The following is a 16880-nucleotide window of genomic DNA, read 5'->3' as shown; positions in this document are numbered from 1 at the left end:
TTGTCGTTTCTTCGGCAGGGGCGGGAGCCCTGCCTGTCCTTTGTCGGCAGGGGCAACGCCCCCTATCGCCTGCCTATCATAGGTCTGCAGGGGCCTTGGCCCCTGCCGCTTGTTTCTCGGCAGGAGCCGAACCCCCCTTGCCTCTCTCTGGGTCTACCAGGAGGGTGGTGCCGAGCACCCCTCCTAGTTGTCTCCCTACTCTCTGCCTTTGTTTATCGTAGGGAGGGGCTCAAGCCCTCTCTGCCTTCGATCTTCGCAGGGGAGGGCTCGACCCTCCCTGCCTTCGTAGTACGCAGGAGGGGCCGAGCCCCTCCTTGCTCTCTTTTACGACAGGGGAGGAGGCCGAGCCCCTCCCTGCTCCTTGTTACGGCAGGGGAGGGGGGTCGAGCCCCTCTTTGCACCCCCGTTGTTCAGGGGAGGGGTCAAGCCCCCTCCCTGCTCCCTCTTTTCAGGCGTCAGGCAGGGGCTTCGCCCCTTGCTTGTTTACGTGTTCGACAGGCAGGGGCCAAGCCCCTGCCTCTTTGCGTATTCGACAGGCAGGGGCGAAGCCTCCTGCCTCCCCCTTTATGCGAACGGGTAGGGGCTTGGTCCCCTGTCTCTTTGCTCTTCTGGCAAACAGGTCAACGCCTTGGCCTCCCTCGTTGCCTTCATAAGGTAGTGGTGCAGCCCCCCTTGCCTCCTCGTAGTCTGCTGACAGCAGGTCAGTAGGGGCTCACAGCCCCTGCCCCTGCTTCTTACACTTAAAGCAGGTTCGCAGAGGCACATTGCTCCTGCCTCTGCCTCTTCCACGTCAGGACAGCGGGAGTGCCCTTGTCCTTGCTATTTTCGGTGTTAGCTTGCTAAGATCGTCACTTTTGCAGCTCGTACGACGGATCCCGCTTGCGCTCCGCGATCCGAGCCATCCATCGTTTACACCCGCATACGTCAGCAAACTCGCAACTCTCCAAGGTAGGGGAAGATTGTATAGAAGACTTGGACAATTGAATTGAGTTCAATTAACTAAAAAGGACAATTAAATAAATATATATGCATATATATCATATATATTTATACGAGTACGCATGTAACTCAAGGATGCGGTTTCGCGATTCTTGTCCTTTACTTTCTGTCGAGTCTTTGCTTTGCCGTCACGCATTACGCAAAGGTTTTGCATTGCACTCCTGCTTTCGATCTTTTCTATGCTGTCGCGCTTCGCGCTCAGGCTTTGCATTGCACTCCTGCTGTCTTTACTTTGATGTCGCGCTTTGCGCTCAGGTCCTTGCTTTTGCATGTGTTGTTACTGCCTTGCTATTGCAGATGACGCTCAAGTTTTCGCTCATTGCATACGCTTTAGAGGCATCCTCGTGGAGGATGCAAGGGGCATTTACCACTCTCTCTCTTACGACGAGAGTTGAGTTGGGAGCTGACGATACATCTTCGTCTAAGGAGAGGGATACCTCGCAAGGATTCTGGCTCTTCGTGTACGCAGTCCTGCAGAGTCGACTTGAGATTTTAGGGAGCTGCGCAAAAGCATTAAAGACTGCCCAAACCGAAGCATTTGGAAGGATGCGATTGGTTGGTTCTGTTGAGAAACTCGTATCCCGTCTATCGAGGCTGGTATCGAGTCATGCGAGGCATGTAGATACCCCAATAGCGGATGAGATTCGAGATAATCACATGTCAAATGTTGGCACAAGTTGCTGGTTGTTTCAAAAGACAAAGAATGTCAAAGTATAGTTTGAGAAGCATTACATCTTTGTGAAACACTTCTGTTGAGGTTTCTATTGAGGAACTATACCCCTTTCATCCTAGAGTACTTGTAGTCGTGCACTACACGCTAGTACTGCGATGATCGGATGAGACAATCGTGTGACCTCGAATAGTGCTAAATGCACAATGCTGTAATCAGATGAAATGACCTCACATTCGCCTTCATAGGCAAGATGCTCGAGTGGTTTAATGACCACAGCATAGGATGGGTCGTTAGTTAAGCAACCCCTAACGCACCCATTCGCTTCTTGTTGTCTGTCAAGGGAGAGGACAGAGTGGTACAAAACTCCAATGGACAGGTTGTTAACAACCACCCCACGAGTAATGATCCGGCCTCCCTAGTCATTGGAGTTAGGGGAAAAGGGCTACAATAGTTAGCTCAACACTTCTGCAGAAGTTGGATGCATCCGTGGCACTGCTTACCTGCCTTTGGGGAATCCTCTCTCGGCTAAAGTCGTACCTTTAAGAGCGGACTCAACTAGCAATTCGGGTTATTGAAAATACATAGAATAACAGACGCCCGAACTAGTCTCAGTTGTTTCTACGTTTTGCCTGCGCGTACCCGCAGGCCAGTAATATTGAAACATAAAGTCTGCTCACACTGGTCGATTGCTTGCTTGCTCGGTAGTTCAGTATGCTACTCGTTGAGCTGTACCCGCCTGTCGAGGCATTACTCTAGTTTGTTAAACTGCTTACGCAGTTCTTTGCTAAGTAACATCTAACTTCTCATACTAGTTAAATGCTTATAATAATATTATGCCAGTTGCTACATATTAGCATGTGACTTGCTTTACCCCTTGATCGAATTGTTTGGTGCTTATTGTAATGTAACACGTTGGCTTGCATCTCTTATGATTGATGTGATTGCATAGAGCTCGTAATCTACGAACTGGTGGCAACTAGGATTGATGTGGCCGCTTGTCTTATAAGCTGCTTACATATTGTGATATAACTGTTGCCGTATGATTGCTTATCATGTATAGTTTATGAATAGCTTGCGATACAATAGTTTATGCCTTACGATTAATTTAATTACTTGTTGATGGACTGAGCCATTTGATGGTAATTGTATGTATTACGAGCATTGTTATGAGTGCTTGTCTTATTCAGTTGTTTTGTTTAGCTGTCAGATAGAGTTAGTTACTCTTTGCCTATATAATCAAATAGATTGCCATATCTGCGTGTTCTCATCTATCGTTTACGCATGCTTTGAGGTCCTATTTGAGGTTTGTAATGTTCCTTGTGGTAATAATACGATGCGTAGGATTATATGCTTATGTGTGATGTGATTGTTATGCCACGTGATAAGAAATGCTGGAAGTATGCGATAATATGTTTATGGTTCATGGAACCTTATTAGAGGAATGGGTGATCGTGTGTTTTGTTTTACCATGTGGAGTGATACGATGCATATTGCTGATATACATGCTTGTGCCCATATTGGTGGCTACTGACCCCAAAAGCAGTCAATGGTTTGGAGCAGTCGATTGTATTAATGCATGTATCACTGAGTTGGTTGTCTGTTGAGGACCTGATCTCCAAAGGATTATATGCGAGAGCGTGTATGATCAAGACCAAGTAACCGGCTAGAGTGGTAGATTCTTTGTGAGGATGTACACTGTCCACGAACGGGTAGCCGCAAAGACGGTGAACTCCTGTGAGGAAGTGTATGGTCCGAGACCAGGTATACCATCTAGGGCAGAATTTCTTGTGAGGTTATACATTTCTAGACCAGGTGATCCGACGTTGATCTTGTTGATTTTAATAGTGGCTATCGACCTTGAGAGCGGTCAATATTTGTGTTGATGCGTGTATCGCAATGATTTTCATTGTATATGGCATTTGTTGAGGATCGAGTTCTCAAAGGTTTCTCTGTAGAGTATGTATGATCAAGACTATGTAACCGGTTAGAGTGGTAGATTCTCTGTGAGGATGTACACTGTCCACGAATGGGTAGCCGCAAAGACGGTGAACTCTTATGAGGAAGTGTATGGTCCAAGACCAAGTATACCATCTAGGGCGGAATTCCTTGTGAGGTTATACATTTCCAAGACGAGGTGACCAAGCTAGGCTGGTAGATTCTCTGTGAGGATGTACACTGTCCACGAACGGGTAGCTGCAAAGACGGTGAACTCATATGAGGAAGTGTATGGTCCAAGACCAGGTATACCATCTAGGGCGTTATCTTCCCTGTGAGGTCGTACTTTTTCTCGGACCGAGCGATCCGACGTGGATCTTGTGTTTGTGATTACCATAAAAAGTTATGGTGAGTTGTGATGATCTTCTGAGTTTGATTGGGATAGCCACTTATGAATCTATAGTTTCGGCCTATGTCACATGGGTGCGGGTGCGGGAGCGGGTGCGGGTGCGGGTGCGGGGATTCGGCACTTCCAAAAAACCCGGGTGCGGGGGTGCGGCAGGGGCAAAAATGTAAAAAAAAAATTATATATATATATATATAATTTTGAAGTTTTAACAGTTTTAACATTTAACAGTAAACATTGTCATAAACTCATAATATGATTTATCATGCATGTAGTATATCAACCTAAATATCAAATTACCTAAATATCAAATTATCAATCAAATAAGTAAAGCAATTACATAAATCGACCTAAATATCAATCAAATAAGTATGCATAAAAGAACTAAATTACATACCAAAGTATATCCTGATGAAGTAATGGATGCTAATAATTTTCTTCTTCATCATCAAATGCATCATTAGAAGGAATACTGGGCTCAGCTAAATCCATGTTTGTTACGTTGAATTCATGTTCTCCCTCGAAGTCACACTCTTCTGGGTTTACATCCCAAAATTTGGATGTTCCTTGTCTGCATTATAAACCCAATTTGAAAATGATAAATACAATACAAGTATATTTAAATGAAAACTAAGAAATAATCAAATAACCAAGAGAGCAAATTAGTACCTGTATTCATCATTGCTTCGCGAAAGTAATCGAAGATTTGAATGAACATATACTAAATCCTCTGCACGCTTGCTGGTGAGTTTATTTCTCTTCATGTTGTGGATTTGAGAATATGTGCTCCAATTTCTTTCACAACAAGATGAACTAGCAGGCTGCGATAGCAATCTTAATGCAAGACGTTGCAGAAGAGGTGTTTCCGATCCAAATGTTGACCACCATGTGATAGGATCTATATTATCTTCTTCTCTCGCGAATAATGCCGGTGCATATAATCTCGAAGATGAAAATTTTCCAAACTCTTGTGTGACTTGATGTAGAAGATGTGCTTCTGGAAAAAGTCTTGTCATACACATATTTCTATGTCTTGATAGCTCTGGGTCTAAATTTGGAGGGACACGACCAATACCACCAGCCCGCCACTTATTTGCATAATATTTTGGATTAAGAGAATGTGCCATGCAATGCAAAGGAGTGTTGCTCTTATACCATCTTCTGACTAAAATTGAATGAATATGATTAAAAAAATCGGAATCATCCAATGCAGGATTTTTTTCTTCATGCATGAAAACTATAGCTTGTATTTTTTCAATCATATTATCCCACATTTCATAAACTCTGTGAAGCATGGGCTCATCCTTATCAACTTCTCTTAACATTTCCCAAATAGGTTGCGTAAATTGAAGGAAGTATACCACTCTGTCCCAAAACTCATCATCAAGAATGAATTTCTTAATTTCTTGAGCCTTCATATCATCATCAACACGATAGAATGTCCAATTTTCATCAGTCACCATGTTAATCAAAGCATTCTTCACTCTTTTAATCCTCTTCATCATCACAATGATGGACGCAAAACGTGTTTCAGCGACCTTCAACAATTTCAAATCAGAATGCCTATTAAATATAGCATTAGCACGATGGTGGTTAACAACAAAATTCCTAATGCTTTTGACATTTCTTTCTAAATCTTCAATCCATGAACATAAAGCATATGCTTGTGAATTTTCTTCTTCTTTGGGGTTGCATATGCTCTTTAGGGCTAGATTTAAGCTGTGTGCTACACAAGGAGTCCAAAAAATATGAGGGTACTCACTCTCCAAACTCAACGCTGCACTTTTACAAACCGGAGCGTTGTCTGTAATGATTTGTACCACTTTCTGATCACCCACTTCTTTTATCACTTCTATAAACAATCCCTTCAAATACTCTGCATTTTTATATTCCCCAGATGCATCAACTGCTTTCAAGAATATTGGGCCACTAAGCGAACAAGCAATGAAATTGATTAATGGACGCCTTTGAATATCTGTCCATCCATCAGACACAATGGAAACTCCATTTTGCTCCCATGAATATTTTTTAATTTCTAGCAACCTCTCCACGTTTGCCCTCTCTTCTGCAAGAAGTGTGGTTCGTATTTTTTCTGAACTTGGAGGCACATAACCACTCAAATTACAATTTGCCAAGGATGTTACTAAATCCTTCCAATAAGGATTTCTAGCCGCATTAAATGGGAGTGAACCAGAATAAAAATACCTCCCAACTTTTCTATCCAATTCTTCTCTTCCATATGTATTGAATGCTGCTTGTATCGTTCCTCTACCTCCTAGATTGACTTTTTTTTTTTTTCAGCATCTTCTTGATGGCTTGCAAATGGCACACTGACTGCAGAAGAATCGGCCATTGCCTTTCTCTTCTCATATTCTTCTTGTATTTTCTTGTATTGCCTTCGCATTGACTCATCAACTTTTCTGCAAGCTGAAATGCCATGTCCTGGTATCTTCAACAAATGAGCCTTCACTCTTGTGTAAGACCCAACAAAATCTTTTTCGCAGAGCTTGCATCGAAATCTTTTGTTCCCACCACCTCCTTCTCCAGTTTTTGCAAGTTTATCTACATGTATCCATAGTGGCCCCACATCATCAATCCCACTGCAACTATCAGCAAAACTAGCAGCAGAACTCACATGTTGGGATGAGGATGACGCAAGTCCTTTCCCTTTATCCGTCATTTTTATCCTGAAAACACAAAAAAAAAAAATACATTACAATTTTCAATTCAATTCAATTCAAAAAAAAAAAACAGATGGGGGAGGGGCTCAGCCCCTCCCCTGTCGACCCAAAAAAAAAAAAGATGGGGGAGGGGCTCTCCCCTGTCGACCCAAAAAAAAAAAAGATGGGGGAGGGGCTCGGCCCCTCCCCTGTCGACCCAAAAAAAAAAAGATGGGGGAGGGGCTCGGCCCTTCCCCTGTCGACCCAAAAAAAAAAAAAAACTGATGGGGGAGGGGCTCGGCCCCTCCCCTGTCGACCCAAAAAAAAAAACTGATGGGGGAGGGGCTCGGCCCCTCCCCTGTCGACCCAAAAAAAAAACTGATGGGGGAGGGGCTCGGCCCCTCCCCTGTCGACCCAAAAAAAAAAAAAAAGATGGGGGAGGGGCTCGGCCCCTCCCCTGTCGACCCAAAAAAAAAATGATGGGGGAGGGGCTCGGCCCCTCCCCTGTCGACCCAAAAAAAAAAAGATGGGGGAGGGGCTCGGCCCCTCCCCTGTCGACCCAAAAAAAAAAAAGATGGGGGAGGGGCTCGGCCCTTCCCCTGTCGACCCAAAAAAAAAAAACTGATGGGGGAGGGGCTCGGCCCCTCCCCTGTCGACCCCCAAAAAAAAAAGATGGGGGAGGGGCTCGGCCCCTCCCCTGTCGACCCAAAAAAAAAAACTGATGGGGGAGGGGCTCGGCCCCTCCCCTGTCGACCCAAAAAAAAAACCTGATGGGGGAGGGGCTCGGCCCCTCCCCTGTCGACCCCAAAAAAAAAAAAGATGGGGGAGGGGCTCGGCCCCTCCCCTGTCGACCCAAAAAGAAAAATGATGGGGGAGGGGCTCGGCCCCTCCCCTGTCGACCCAAAAAAAAAAAAGATGGGGGAGGGGCTCGGCCCCTCCCCTGTCGACCCAAAAAAAAAAAAGATGGGGGAGGGGCTCGGCCCCTCCCCTGTCGACCCAAAAAAAAAAAAGGATGGGGGAGGGGCTCGGCCCCTCCTGTGCCGAAAAATGAGGGAGCAGGGGAGGCTCAGCCCCTCCCCTACCGACCCAACAAGAGACCGAGAGAGGGGGGGGGGGGGTGCTCGGCCCCTCCCCAGCCGACCCAAGAAGACGAGAGACATACCTGCGAGCTGAGAGGAGGAGTCTGGGAGGCGGAGCTGGGGGCGGCGACGCTGGGGGCGGCGGAGCTGGGGGCGGCGACGCTGGGGGCGGCGGAGCTGGGGCGGCGATGGGAGAGCTCGAGCTTAGGGGGAGAGAGAGGAGAGATTAGGGCAAAAAAAAATTTTTGCCCTAATCCTCCTCCTTTTCATCGGGGGGGGGGGGGGGGGGGGAATTTCACCCAAAAATTTGGACAAAAATGACCCTGGGTGCGTTGACCGCACCCAGGGTCATGTTGACCGCACCCGGTGCCGCACTCGCACGCGATCCCGCGTCGCGTCGACGCGGGTGCGGCACCTGTTTTGCCGAGTCCCTGTGACATAGGTTTCGGCTTTCTGTTTTAGCATGTTTTCATGCAAGACTCAGATGTGAAAATCAGATCATTATTTGATTTTAGATCATGTTTTGGACCTTCTATAGAAGGGTGGACTTTTTTTGAGAAAGTATGACGCCTTAGTGAGTCATAACAGGTGACAGTTGGCCGCGTAAGGCTTTGAGAGATGAGAATAAATTAAGGTTGTTTAGGACAAAGAGTTTGTTAGAAATAGTGAGAGCGACAAACGATGTCCTGATAATGATTAAATGTAGAGACCCCGTTTTAGGAACGAAAACAAGCTTGTTGCATGGTAGTTTACAGCTTACGATCAAATGAATCGTCTGGTTGCGATCGACAGTTGCATTGCTTACTTGCTCTGAACTGCATACTGCTGCACTGCTTACCCGTTTGCCCTGCTTACCTGTTTAACTGCATATCTGCTTTAAACTGCTTAGCATACTGAATTAAATGTACTTAATTCAGTTTCCTGTAGTTTCTTGTGCACCTACTAGTTTTTCGCGAAACTAACTCATTCTATAGGTACAGGTGATGATTAGGTACACCACAGGCGATGGCGTGATGACTTCTAGATCCCCTCTTCCTACTCTTAGCTCGCGTCCTTAATGTTTTTGGGTTTGTCACGGATTTTCCTTTGGGTATCCGAATTTTGTACTTTTTGGTTCTTTTAGCTAACGTGCCTAAAGTTGTTAGCTTGCCCTTTTTAAATTTAACAAAAGAATAGTCTTCCGCTGATTTCATAAACAAACTCTGAAGGAAAAAGATTTTTTTCTAGTCTCTTGCCTGTTTTCTGAAAGGTTCACAAGTTTGAAATTTTGGGGCGTTACATCTCCACTTTCTTATTTTCTCTCCATCCCTGATTGAGATGTATTACAGCATATTTATGTACAGTGTACATGTATCTATTTGTCTCTCTTCATCGTGTTGTGGTATCATCAAATCTTGTCCCACCTATATGAGAACTCTTTATTCATGTTCAAGATGAAATTTAGACCATGTTTTGTCATTTCTTTGCTTACTATATTTGTCCAAGTCTTCAAGTCTTTGTTGATCTAGTTGAAACACTTATGGGAAGGGTCGTGTTGACCGAATTCGACTCCCTGGATGTCTTCAACATTGTAAAAAATGTAAGAATTGACCCTTGGATCATTCTTTTCAACATAAAAATGCGATTTCTTGAGGGGTAAAAGATTGATATATTGTTGGGCGCTGATTTTTCAACCCCCAGAAAATCCAGTCTACGTATTGAAAAAAAACATGATCCAAGTGCCGGTTTCTACTAAACCAAGAAATGTAGATCAAATCTGGAGGGTCAGATATGCAAAAAAAAAGTTTAAAATTTGGAATTTTCACTCATGAGTTAGTAACCAATATTTTTCATATACATATATATGCATGTGTGTGAAGATCCTTGTTTTAAATTCTTCTGTGTTCTAATTCTTTTTTATGTTTAATTTTTAGGGCCCATTGATCAACGAAGCTGCTATGCAAAAGGTAATTATCAAAGTTCATCATTTACCAGTTAATATGTTGGATGTTGACTTAAACTTAATTTCTTATTTTTTCTTTAAATATCTTGATGGGCAGTATTTATTTTAGTGAAATAGCTGTTCATGTCACCATGGCCATCTTGACCTGTTTGCAATAACAAAAATTAGCAAAGAAAAGATTAAGAAAGAAAGGAAAATAGAAGAGGCAATAGAGGGGAAGAGAGAAGGGAGATTAAGGCAACGATAAAATCATATGGTTTCTGCTAGTAATCACACACTACAAGAAAGTGGGCTGAGACAAAAATGCCCTTGTGAAGAAATGAAAAAGTATATTTATACAATATACTACTATTGAAGATAGGCAAAGTTAGCCCTGATGTCACAAGATGAGATATCTATATGACTCTCTAACAATGGCTTCTTAAACTTTTTGCAGGTCGAGTCATTTATCCTTGATGCCACAAAAAAGGTATGGTTTTCAACTGTTTTTGCTTTTTGTGACTATTTTCTTTTTCTTCCCCTCAAAAGTGTCTTTTTGAGAAGAAAAAAGATATATTAAAGTTATATCAGCAGAAAAACAAAGCGACGATTAGTCACTTAGTCGCAAACAGGTTAATGTTAAATGCAGTATTAAGCTGGTCCTACATATCGCTACCCAAGGAAGTTTGTTGTTAGGCCATTTCTTTTTCGTGCCTGCTAAGATTTGGATGGCATGATGTGTGGAGGTGAAATGGGAGGATTTCCTCTTGAAGATTGTATAGTTCCTTAGCTGATAACAACTACCACTTACAAATGTATTTCCAATTCTTGCTTCCCTTAATGCTGTGTTAATTGTTCAAAATTAGTCTAGACGAAGAATGCCTGATTCTAAAAGGATGAAAAGGAAGGGCCTTCAAATTTGGTCTTCTTTGTAGATAAATGACTATGCATAGATAATGAACTTTGGGGAGAATTTTTTCTCAAGAAATGAAATAGGTGTAAAGGCATACAATAATCCATTGGAGTAACATAAGGTGCCAATACGTAGAAAGAACTAGATGGCCCCTTTGCACATGATCAGCTTCATATACTAGAGACCCAAGAAATTAAATTTCACCATGTATGAAATGAGTTTCCTATTAGTAATTGTAAATTGGTACAGTAGAGGACCGAGAGAGAGAGAGGAAAAGTCGTTCTTCACATTGAAATTAGGTCTAATCTCCTGTTTAAGTAGAGATTAGCCAAAAGAATAAAATTACAGTTAGGTCCCTTATTATTTATAAAATATAAGAAACAACCTTAAGCATGAATAAAACTCTAATTAGTCGACTTATCTTAACAGCAATTATAGTAGATTGTTAAGGACTTCATGAAAATTCATAAATGTGAAGCCCAAATTGAACATATAGTAGTGATTATGTGCTAATATGAGTTAGTTCAAACATACCGAGGAGTCAAGTTAATGTCTTGCAGAAAAATACTGTGCTGTGCTCGCCTTTTTGACTGGCTAATGGAATGGAGATTTATTAGTGTTTCATTTTATTATGTATATTTGTTTTACTTAATGTGCTTCAGGATACATTCAATTGCATAATGAATGTCATGGGTACTTGTGTGTCTTATCTTTCTAAGTTAGGCAGGTTAAGAAAGGAAGTGAGAGGAAAGAATTGACATGTTTCTGGCCTAAATTTAGCCTCCCAACCATTTCCAATTTTCCACAATAGGAATTCAGCTAACCCCATATGATCCTTTTCCAAGAACAGGACCTCCTTGAAATGACAATGAAGGTCCATAAACTCTGTTTGTTACTTGAATTGCATGAAAGAAGCCTTAGTGAAAGATGTCCGCACATGCACAACTTGCATGATGTGACTAGCTTTGTTTACATCTCCAAGCTTCCCTAAGCAACATTTCAATCTCAAGTCTGCAAATAATATCCACTTGTCAAGGTGCATTTCATTCAGTTTCCCACCGTGCCATAACGTATTATTAGGCAGTGTTTTGGGATATGAATCATAGACGAACGTATATTGTACTAGTGTTGGGAAACCCTTCTAAATTTTGGCCTAACCTATGTCACATGGAAACGGATGTGGTAGAGGGATACAATACGAATACACTTGGTATGATGCGATAATTTTCAAAACTTAGGGCATGCGGACATGACTGTTCACATTCATAGATGTATGTATGTATTGTAGTGGAATCAAAGAGCACAAGATATAAAAGCCACCAAGGACAAAGAACAAAACCAATAAGGTCAAAATACAAAAAAGTATTACAATATCACAAGAGCCACTAAGGGCAAGAGCACATAGGCCACTAAGGGCACATACAAGAGCATAAAAGGGGAAAAATATAATTTTATTAATATTTTCCCTATTGTTGGCCCTATCTGATACAGAGCCTAGCTAGATCGAGAACAAATTTCTCTTTCCTGGATTTTTCTTGCGGCAAGGCTAGATTTGTAGAAACCATCCCTCCCTAGGGTCGGGTTTCTGACATTCAGTATCAAAGTATCCTCTTGGGGACCCATGCAGCATTTTCGGGAACACCTCATCCATTTGATCGCCTTGGATGATGCAACAAGGGCTGGCACCCTTCATGATTTTCATACAGGTATGATTCAATGCTTAAATTTATTTTTTGAGCCATATTTTATTTAGTTGCATCAAATCATTATCGTGAGTCGTATTTAGATTATCTGAGTAGCATTAGATCAACCCAACACTGATCTAGCTCGGATCCAGAGGGTTTGGTTTCGTTCCCTGTACCTTGAATCATCTTTTGGGTTTTTTTAGGGCCAGACGATAGTCCCAGCGACTTCGTAGTCCTGTGATTGATTTTTCCTAGCTCGTACCAAGATGGATAGGTATTTCACTTTAGCATAGACACTTTTGGGAGGGTATGACCATCCCCAAGTGATCGACCATTGTACTAGGACATTTTTGTCGTGTGTGGGAGCCTCGTGTCTACTCGGCCGTTTTCGAGCTCAACGCAACCACAACTAATGGTACCCAGAACGAAGATTGATATCAGAGAATACCTTTGTCTTACGCAACTGGTCGAACAAATCATCAATCCTAGGCAAAGGGTACTTGTTCTTTACGGTTACCTGATTCAATATGCGGTAGTGTAGGTAGTCACATAGACCCATCGTTCTTCTTGACAAAGAGAACTGGTGCACCCTAAGGTGACACACTCGGCTTGATGAAGCCCTTGTCAAGAAGTTTCTGCAGTTGCTTCTTCAGCTCAACCAGCTCTGCAGGTGCCATGCAATACGGCGTGCGCGAAACTGGTGTCGTGCCAGGCACTAGCTCGATCGAGAACTCAATCTCCCTGTGAGGTGACAAACCCAACAAGTCCTCGGGAAAGACGTTTGGAAACTCATGAACTACGTCCAACTGCTCCAAAGGTGTTGCCTGACTTCTCCGCGGACACACTGGCCAAGAACACTATACAACCCTGCTTGTGGTACTTGGAGATCTTCAAAGCCGAGACGATCTTCACCTCACTCACAGACCTAGTCGCCTGAAACACTAGCACAGACAAGTCAGGGCACTCCAACAAAACCTTTTTCCCCCGACACTGAGGGGTAACATTGTATCTGGACAACCAGTCCATACCCAGAATGACATTGTAGAAAGTCATGTCTAGTATGACCAGGTCGGCAGACAACTCATGCCCTTTGATGACCACTCGAACTACAGGAAGGTACTTCCCACAACGAGTAAACACACCTATCAGAGATATCAAATCGACAACCTTCTCTAGGCTAGACGAAACGAGGTCGAGCAAACCTATAAAAAAAGGCGAAATAAATGAATGGGTATCACCCAAATCGAACATCACACGAGCAAGATGATCAACAACTACGAATATACCTTCGATCAGGTCGGCTTGATTGCCCTACGCGTACACTCTCTCATTCGTCCTCCGTTGCGCCTACTGCTGAGGTCTCTGCTGTGACTGTTGTCCGCTCTGAGCCTCCGACTTGTTTGAATAGTAGCTTGTGATGTGTCCGGGTTGCTAGCACTGGTAGCAGACCCCTTTGAAGAACATACAAGAGCCCTGAGGATGACTCTTGTTGCACCTCTGGCACACAGATTGAGTCTTCCCCTACCCCAAACTCTATTGGGTCGTTTGCCTCTTCACTTTATCCTCCTGCGCCTTGCTGCCCGTAGGTGGGTTCTTCCTTGTGTTGCTGCTCCCATTGCCTCTCCTCTTCTGTGATCCACCCTTGAATCACTCCCACTCCTCGTTCAGGATGGATGCAAACTCGATCACATCGCTAAACGTCGTAGGTCGACTCGTCATCACACGAACCTAGAGACCATCCTTCAATCCACGTACGTACTTCGCCATCCTCACCTTATCATCAGCGAATAGGTTCGGCCAGTAGCGTTCCAAACTCCAGAATTTGGTGGTGTAGTCCACCAAACTCATGTTCTCCTAAACCAACTCAAGGAACTGCTGCTGCATACACTCTCAGGCATAAGCAAGGAAGTACGCATTTAGGAACTCCTCCCTGAACGTCTCTCAGGGGATGTCCTCCACACCTGCGTACTTCACTCATCGTAGGGTGTCGCACCACTTCTTGGCATCGCCCTTTAGCCGGTACGTACCAAAATCAATATGCCTGCCCTCGAACATAGGCATGACGCAGAACGCTCGCTCTATCTCCTTGACCCAACTCTTAGCTGCCTATGGGTCGATCTTCCTGGAGAAGGTTGGCAGATCCAACCTCAGAACTTCTCAAATGTGACTGTCTTGAGGTTCGGAGTAACCTCATCAGGATGAACACATGTCGTCTGCTGTGCCACCTACGCCTGGACGTGTGTAGTCATCGTCGCTGACAGGGTGTTGAGGGCATTCGTAAGGAAATCCCTCTGCTCCTACCAGTCAGCGGGAGCGCCAAAAGATGAAGCTCGGGCACGGGTATACATCTATAACATGAAGATTTATTAAAAAGTTTGTACCTTGATCAAACCTACCTCCTTAGGATTGATCCTCAAAAAAATCACAGTCGTAAAGACACATCAAAATTTTAATTCACACGTAAGGAATTAAATCAAATTATCCCTATGGTCAACAACATAGAAATTTAACAATTTCTCAACGGTATGGATAATTGCACAAAGTAGCTCTTACCAGTGATGGAGACTGTTTCTAGAGTACGATTCGTGATTTTCTGATAGAGTTCTTACAAATCTAATAGGGCTCAAATACAAACAATCCAGAATAATATGCAAACACAATTTAAGTGGCTTGATGTAGCTAATAGTTCACATAGGTGCTTTGGGTAGTGAAGTTTTACCTTTGCAATTGTGTTGTATTTGTAGTTACAAATGAATAGGTTGGGAGAGATAATGAAAGTATGCTTGGACAATGGAATGGGTGCTAGCAGTTGAATTAAAGACCTATGTGAAAGGTCTTTATGATAACTCGAGATTTTCCAATCAAGAACCTTTTGATCATTCCCCAATTAGTGTTCTATGATGAACTAGTGAATTGGTCATTGGATTTTTCAGAGTTCTTACTAAATGTACATATTATGAGGTTCATAAGTTGTATGAATTTTTTAGTAATTATTCTTTCATAAAACAAACTGTTTATATGGTTGTCAACAATTTCCACATAAAGAATCTTAGCCTGTTTATGTTAGAATAGTTTGTTTATCTTTATTGCCAGATTGAATTGTCAGTCGCCACAACTTGCTGCATACTATAGCAAAGGCATGCCAGTCATTAGTGGCAATGTCTTAAAAGACTCGTGTCTGGTAAAATGTTTATTGGCGCAATTCAAGAATCTTTTTGTAGATTATGCTCACTGTTATGGTGATTGTAAATTTTCTGTAGATCTATATGAATGGACTCCTGGGGTTCAGGAATGGAGCTTTTCGTTTTGGCAACGTTTTAATCTTTGCTTGATGTGCTGCTTAGGGTACAGAGACTTTGATTTTGTGTGACTATTATAAAATTGTTTTATTAATATGCCTGTAATTATCAGCATGCTATTGTATCAGAATAAGCTAATGATTATATTCCCTCCACTATGTAACCAAATTAATATTTTTGTAACTTAGTATGAAACCATCAAAGCTGTTTAGGATAAGTGGCTACGGTGCTTCTTAAACCTCTATTATAATATCATTCCACTGCAATTTTTATTTATCATATCTTATTTAGATTTCTTTCTTGAATAGGGGGCAAATGTTTTGATTGGAGGAAAGAGGCATAGCCTTGGTATGACATTTTATGAACCAACAGTACTAGGCAATGCAAATACTGAAATGTTGATATCCAGGTGGGTGCAGTTATGTTTTTGTTTTCTCATTTGAGCTTGATTATGTATAATATGGGGCATGATTTCTGTATACAAGTGTATGAGAAACTCATACTCGGCAGGTTTCAGCCCTTCCATTACTGAGAACTGATGTAGCTCTTTTTTTTTTGCATGGATACAGTTCTTTCGATAGTTGACTTATTTCTCTGTCTTTTTTACCAAATTGAACCCTTGTACCTATCAGGTTCTGGCATCCAATTTCATCACACTCATGATACACCTGTGTGTGTGTGTGTGTACATACATACAAATCGACTATTGCATCATATTTTTTTATGCAGAAAATACAATTTTTTTTTGGAGTTGAAAATTTGGTACATTGTAGGCCATTGATTTTTCAACCCTCGGATAATCTGTCATACATGTCTAAGAAACATTAACCAATGGACAATGGTTGATCTCTACTAAACCAAACATGTAGATCACATTTAGAGGGTCAGATCTGCCAAAAATATAAAATAAATAAAAAATTTATTTTCATTAGGAGGTTCCTTACTCAATAGATTATATATATATATGGTAGCATGTGTTCGGCAAGATCTATTTGCTAGGAAAAGACACTTGGATCATGTTTTCTCAATAAAAAAACATGATTTTTAAGCCTTGAATATCTATGCAAATCTTAGATTGTTGATTTTTAAACATTAAAAACAACCTACCTCTGTCAGAATTAGACTATCCAAGAGTTGATTCCTATAAAATAAAGCATATAGAACACATCTGTACAGTAGAATTTAAGGAAAACATGGAAAAACACCTTTAAAAGCCCAGTAGGTTGGCAGTAGGCTAGAAAAGTGATAGGCAGCTACCACCTATATATATGTATGTATGTAACCAGACCTCTAATAATTTAATACTATTA

The 16880-nt window shown here is 42.3% G+C and overlaps 2 protein-coding genes across 2 annotated transcripts in view; one reads left to right on the top strand and one right to left on the bottom strand.

Annotated features, from left to right (window-relative positions):
- The window catches only part of LOC149822738 (succinate-semialdehyde dehydrogenase, mitochondrial-like), a 165456-nt gene that overhangs the window by 97317 nt on the left and 51259 nt on the right, over positions 1 to 16880 (top strand). Inside the window, exons 14-16 of the mRNA XM_089980026.1 lie at positions 9666 to 9698; positions 10131 to 10163; positions 15879 to 15979. Of these exons, the coding sequence (XP_089836152.1) occupies positions 9666 to 9698; positions 10131 to 10163; positions 15879 to 15979 (167 nt within the window). The remainder of the gene's footprint in view (positions 1 to 9665; positions 9699 to 10130; positions 10164 to 15878; positions 15980 to 16880) is intronic.
- Positions 4293 to 6739, bottom strand: LOC149822739 (uncharacterized). Its single transcript, XM_089981238.1, has 2 exons — positions 4683 to 6739; positions 4293 to 4584 (listed from the first exon to the last, which is right to left on the bottom strand). The coding sequence occupies exons 1-2, from the start codon at positions 5516 to 5518 to the stop codon at positions 4440 to 4442; spliced, it is 981 nt and encodes a 326-aa protein (XP_089837364.1). The 5' UTR covers positions 5519 to 6739; the 3' UTR covers positions 4293 to 4439.

Source organism: Nuphar pumila, chromosome 11, assembly GCF_984573655.1.
Source record: "Nuphar pumila chromosome 11, dmNupPumi1.hap1.1, whole genome shotgun sequence".
Classification (NCBI taxonomy): domain Eukaryota; kingdom Viridiplantae; phylum Streptophyta; class Magnoliopsida; order Nymphaeales; family Nymphaeaceae; genus Nuphar; species Nuphar pumila.
The sequence above is the reverse complement of the archived record's forward strand: the minus strand, read 5'-3'. Positions and strand labels throughout refer to the sequence as shown.

Bases quoted from the DNA above. Each gene is read 5' to 3' on its own strand.
- LOC149822739 (XM_089981238.1), bottom strand. From the start codon at position 5,518: ATGATGAAGAGGATTAAAAGAGTGAAGAATGCTTTGATTAACATGGTG. The intron at 4,585-4,682 runs GTACTAATTTGC...TTTATAATGCAG, and splicing joins CGAAGCAATGATGAATACAG to ACAAGGAACATCCAAATTTT.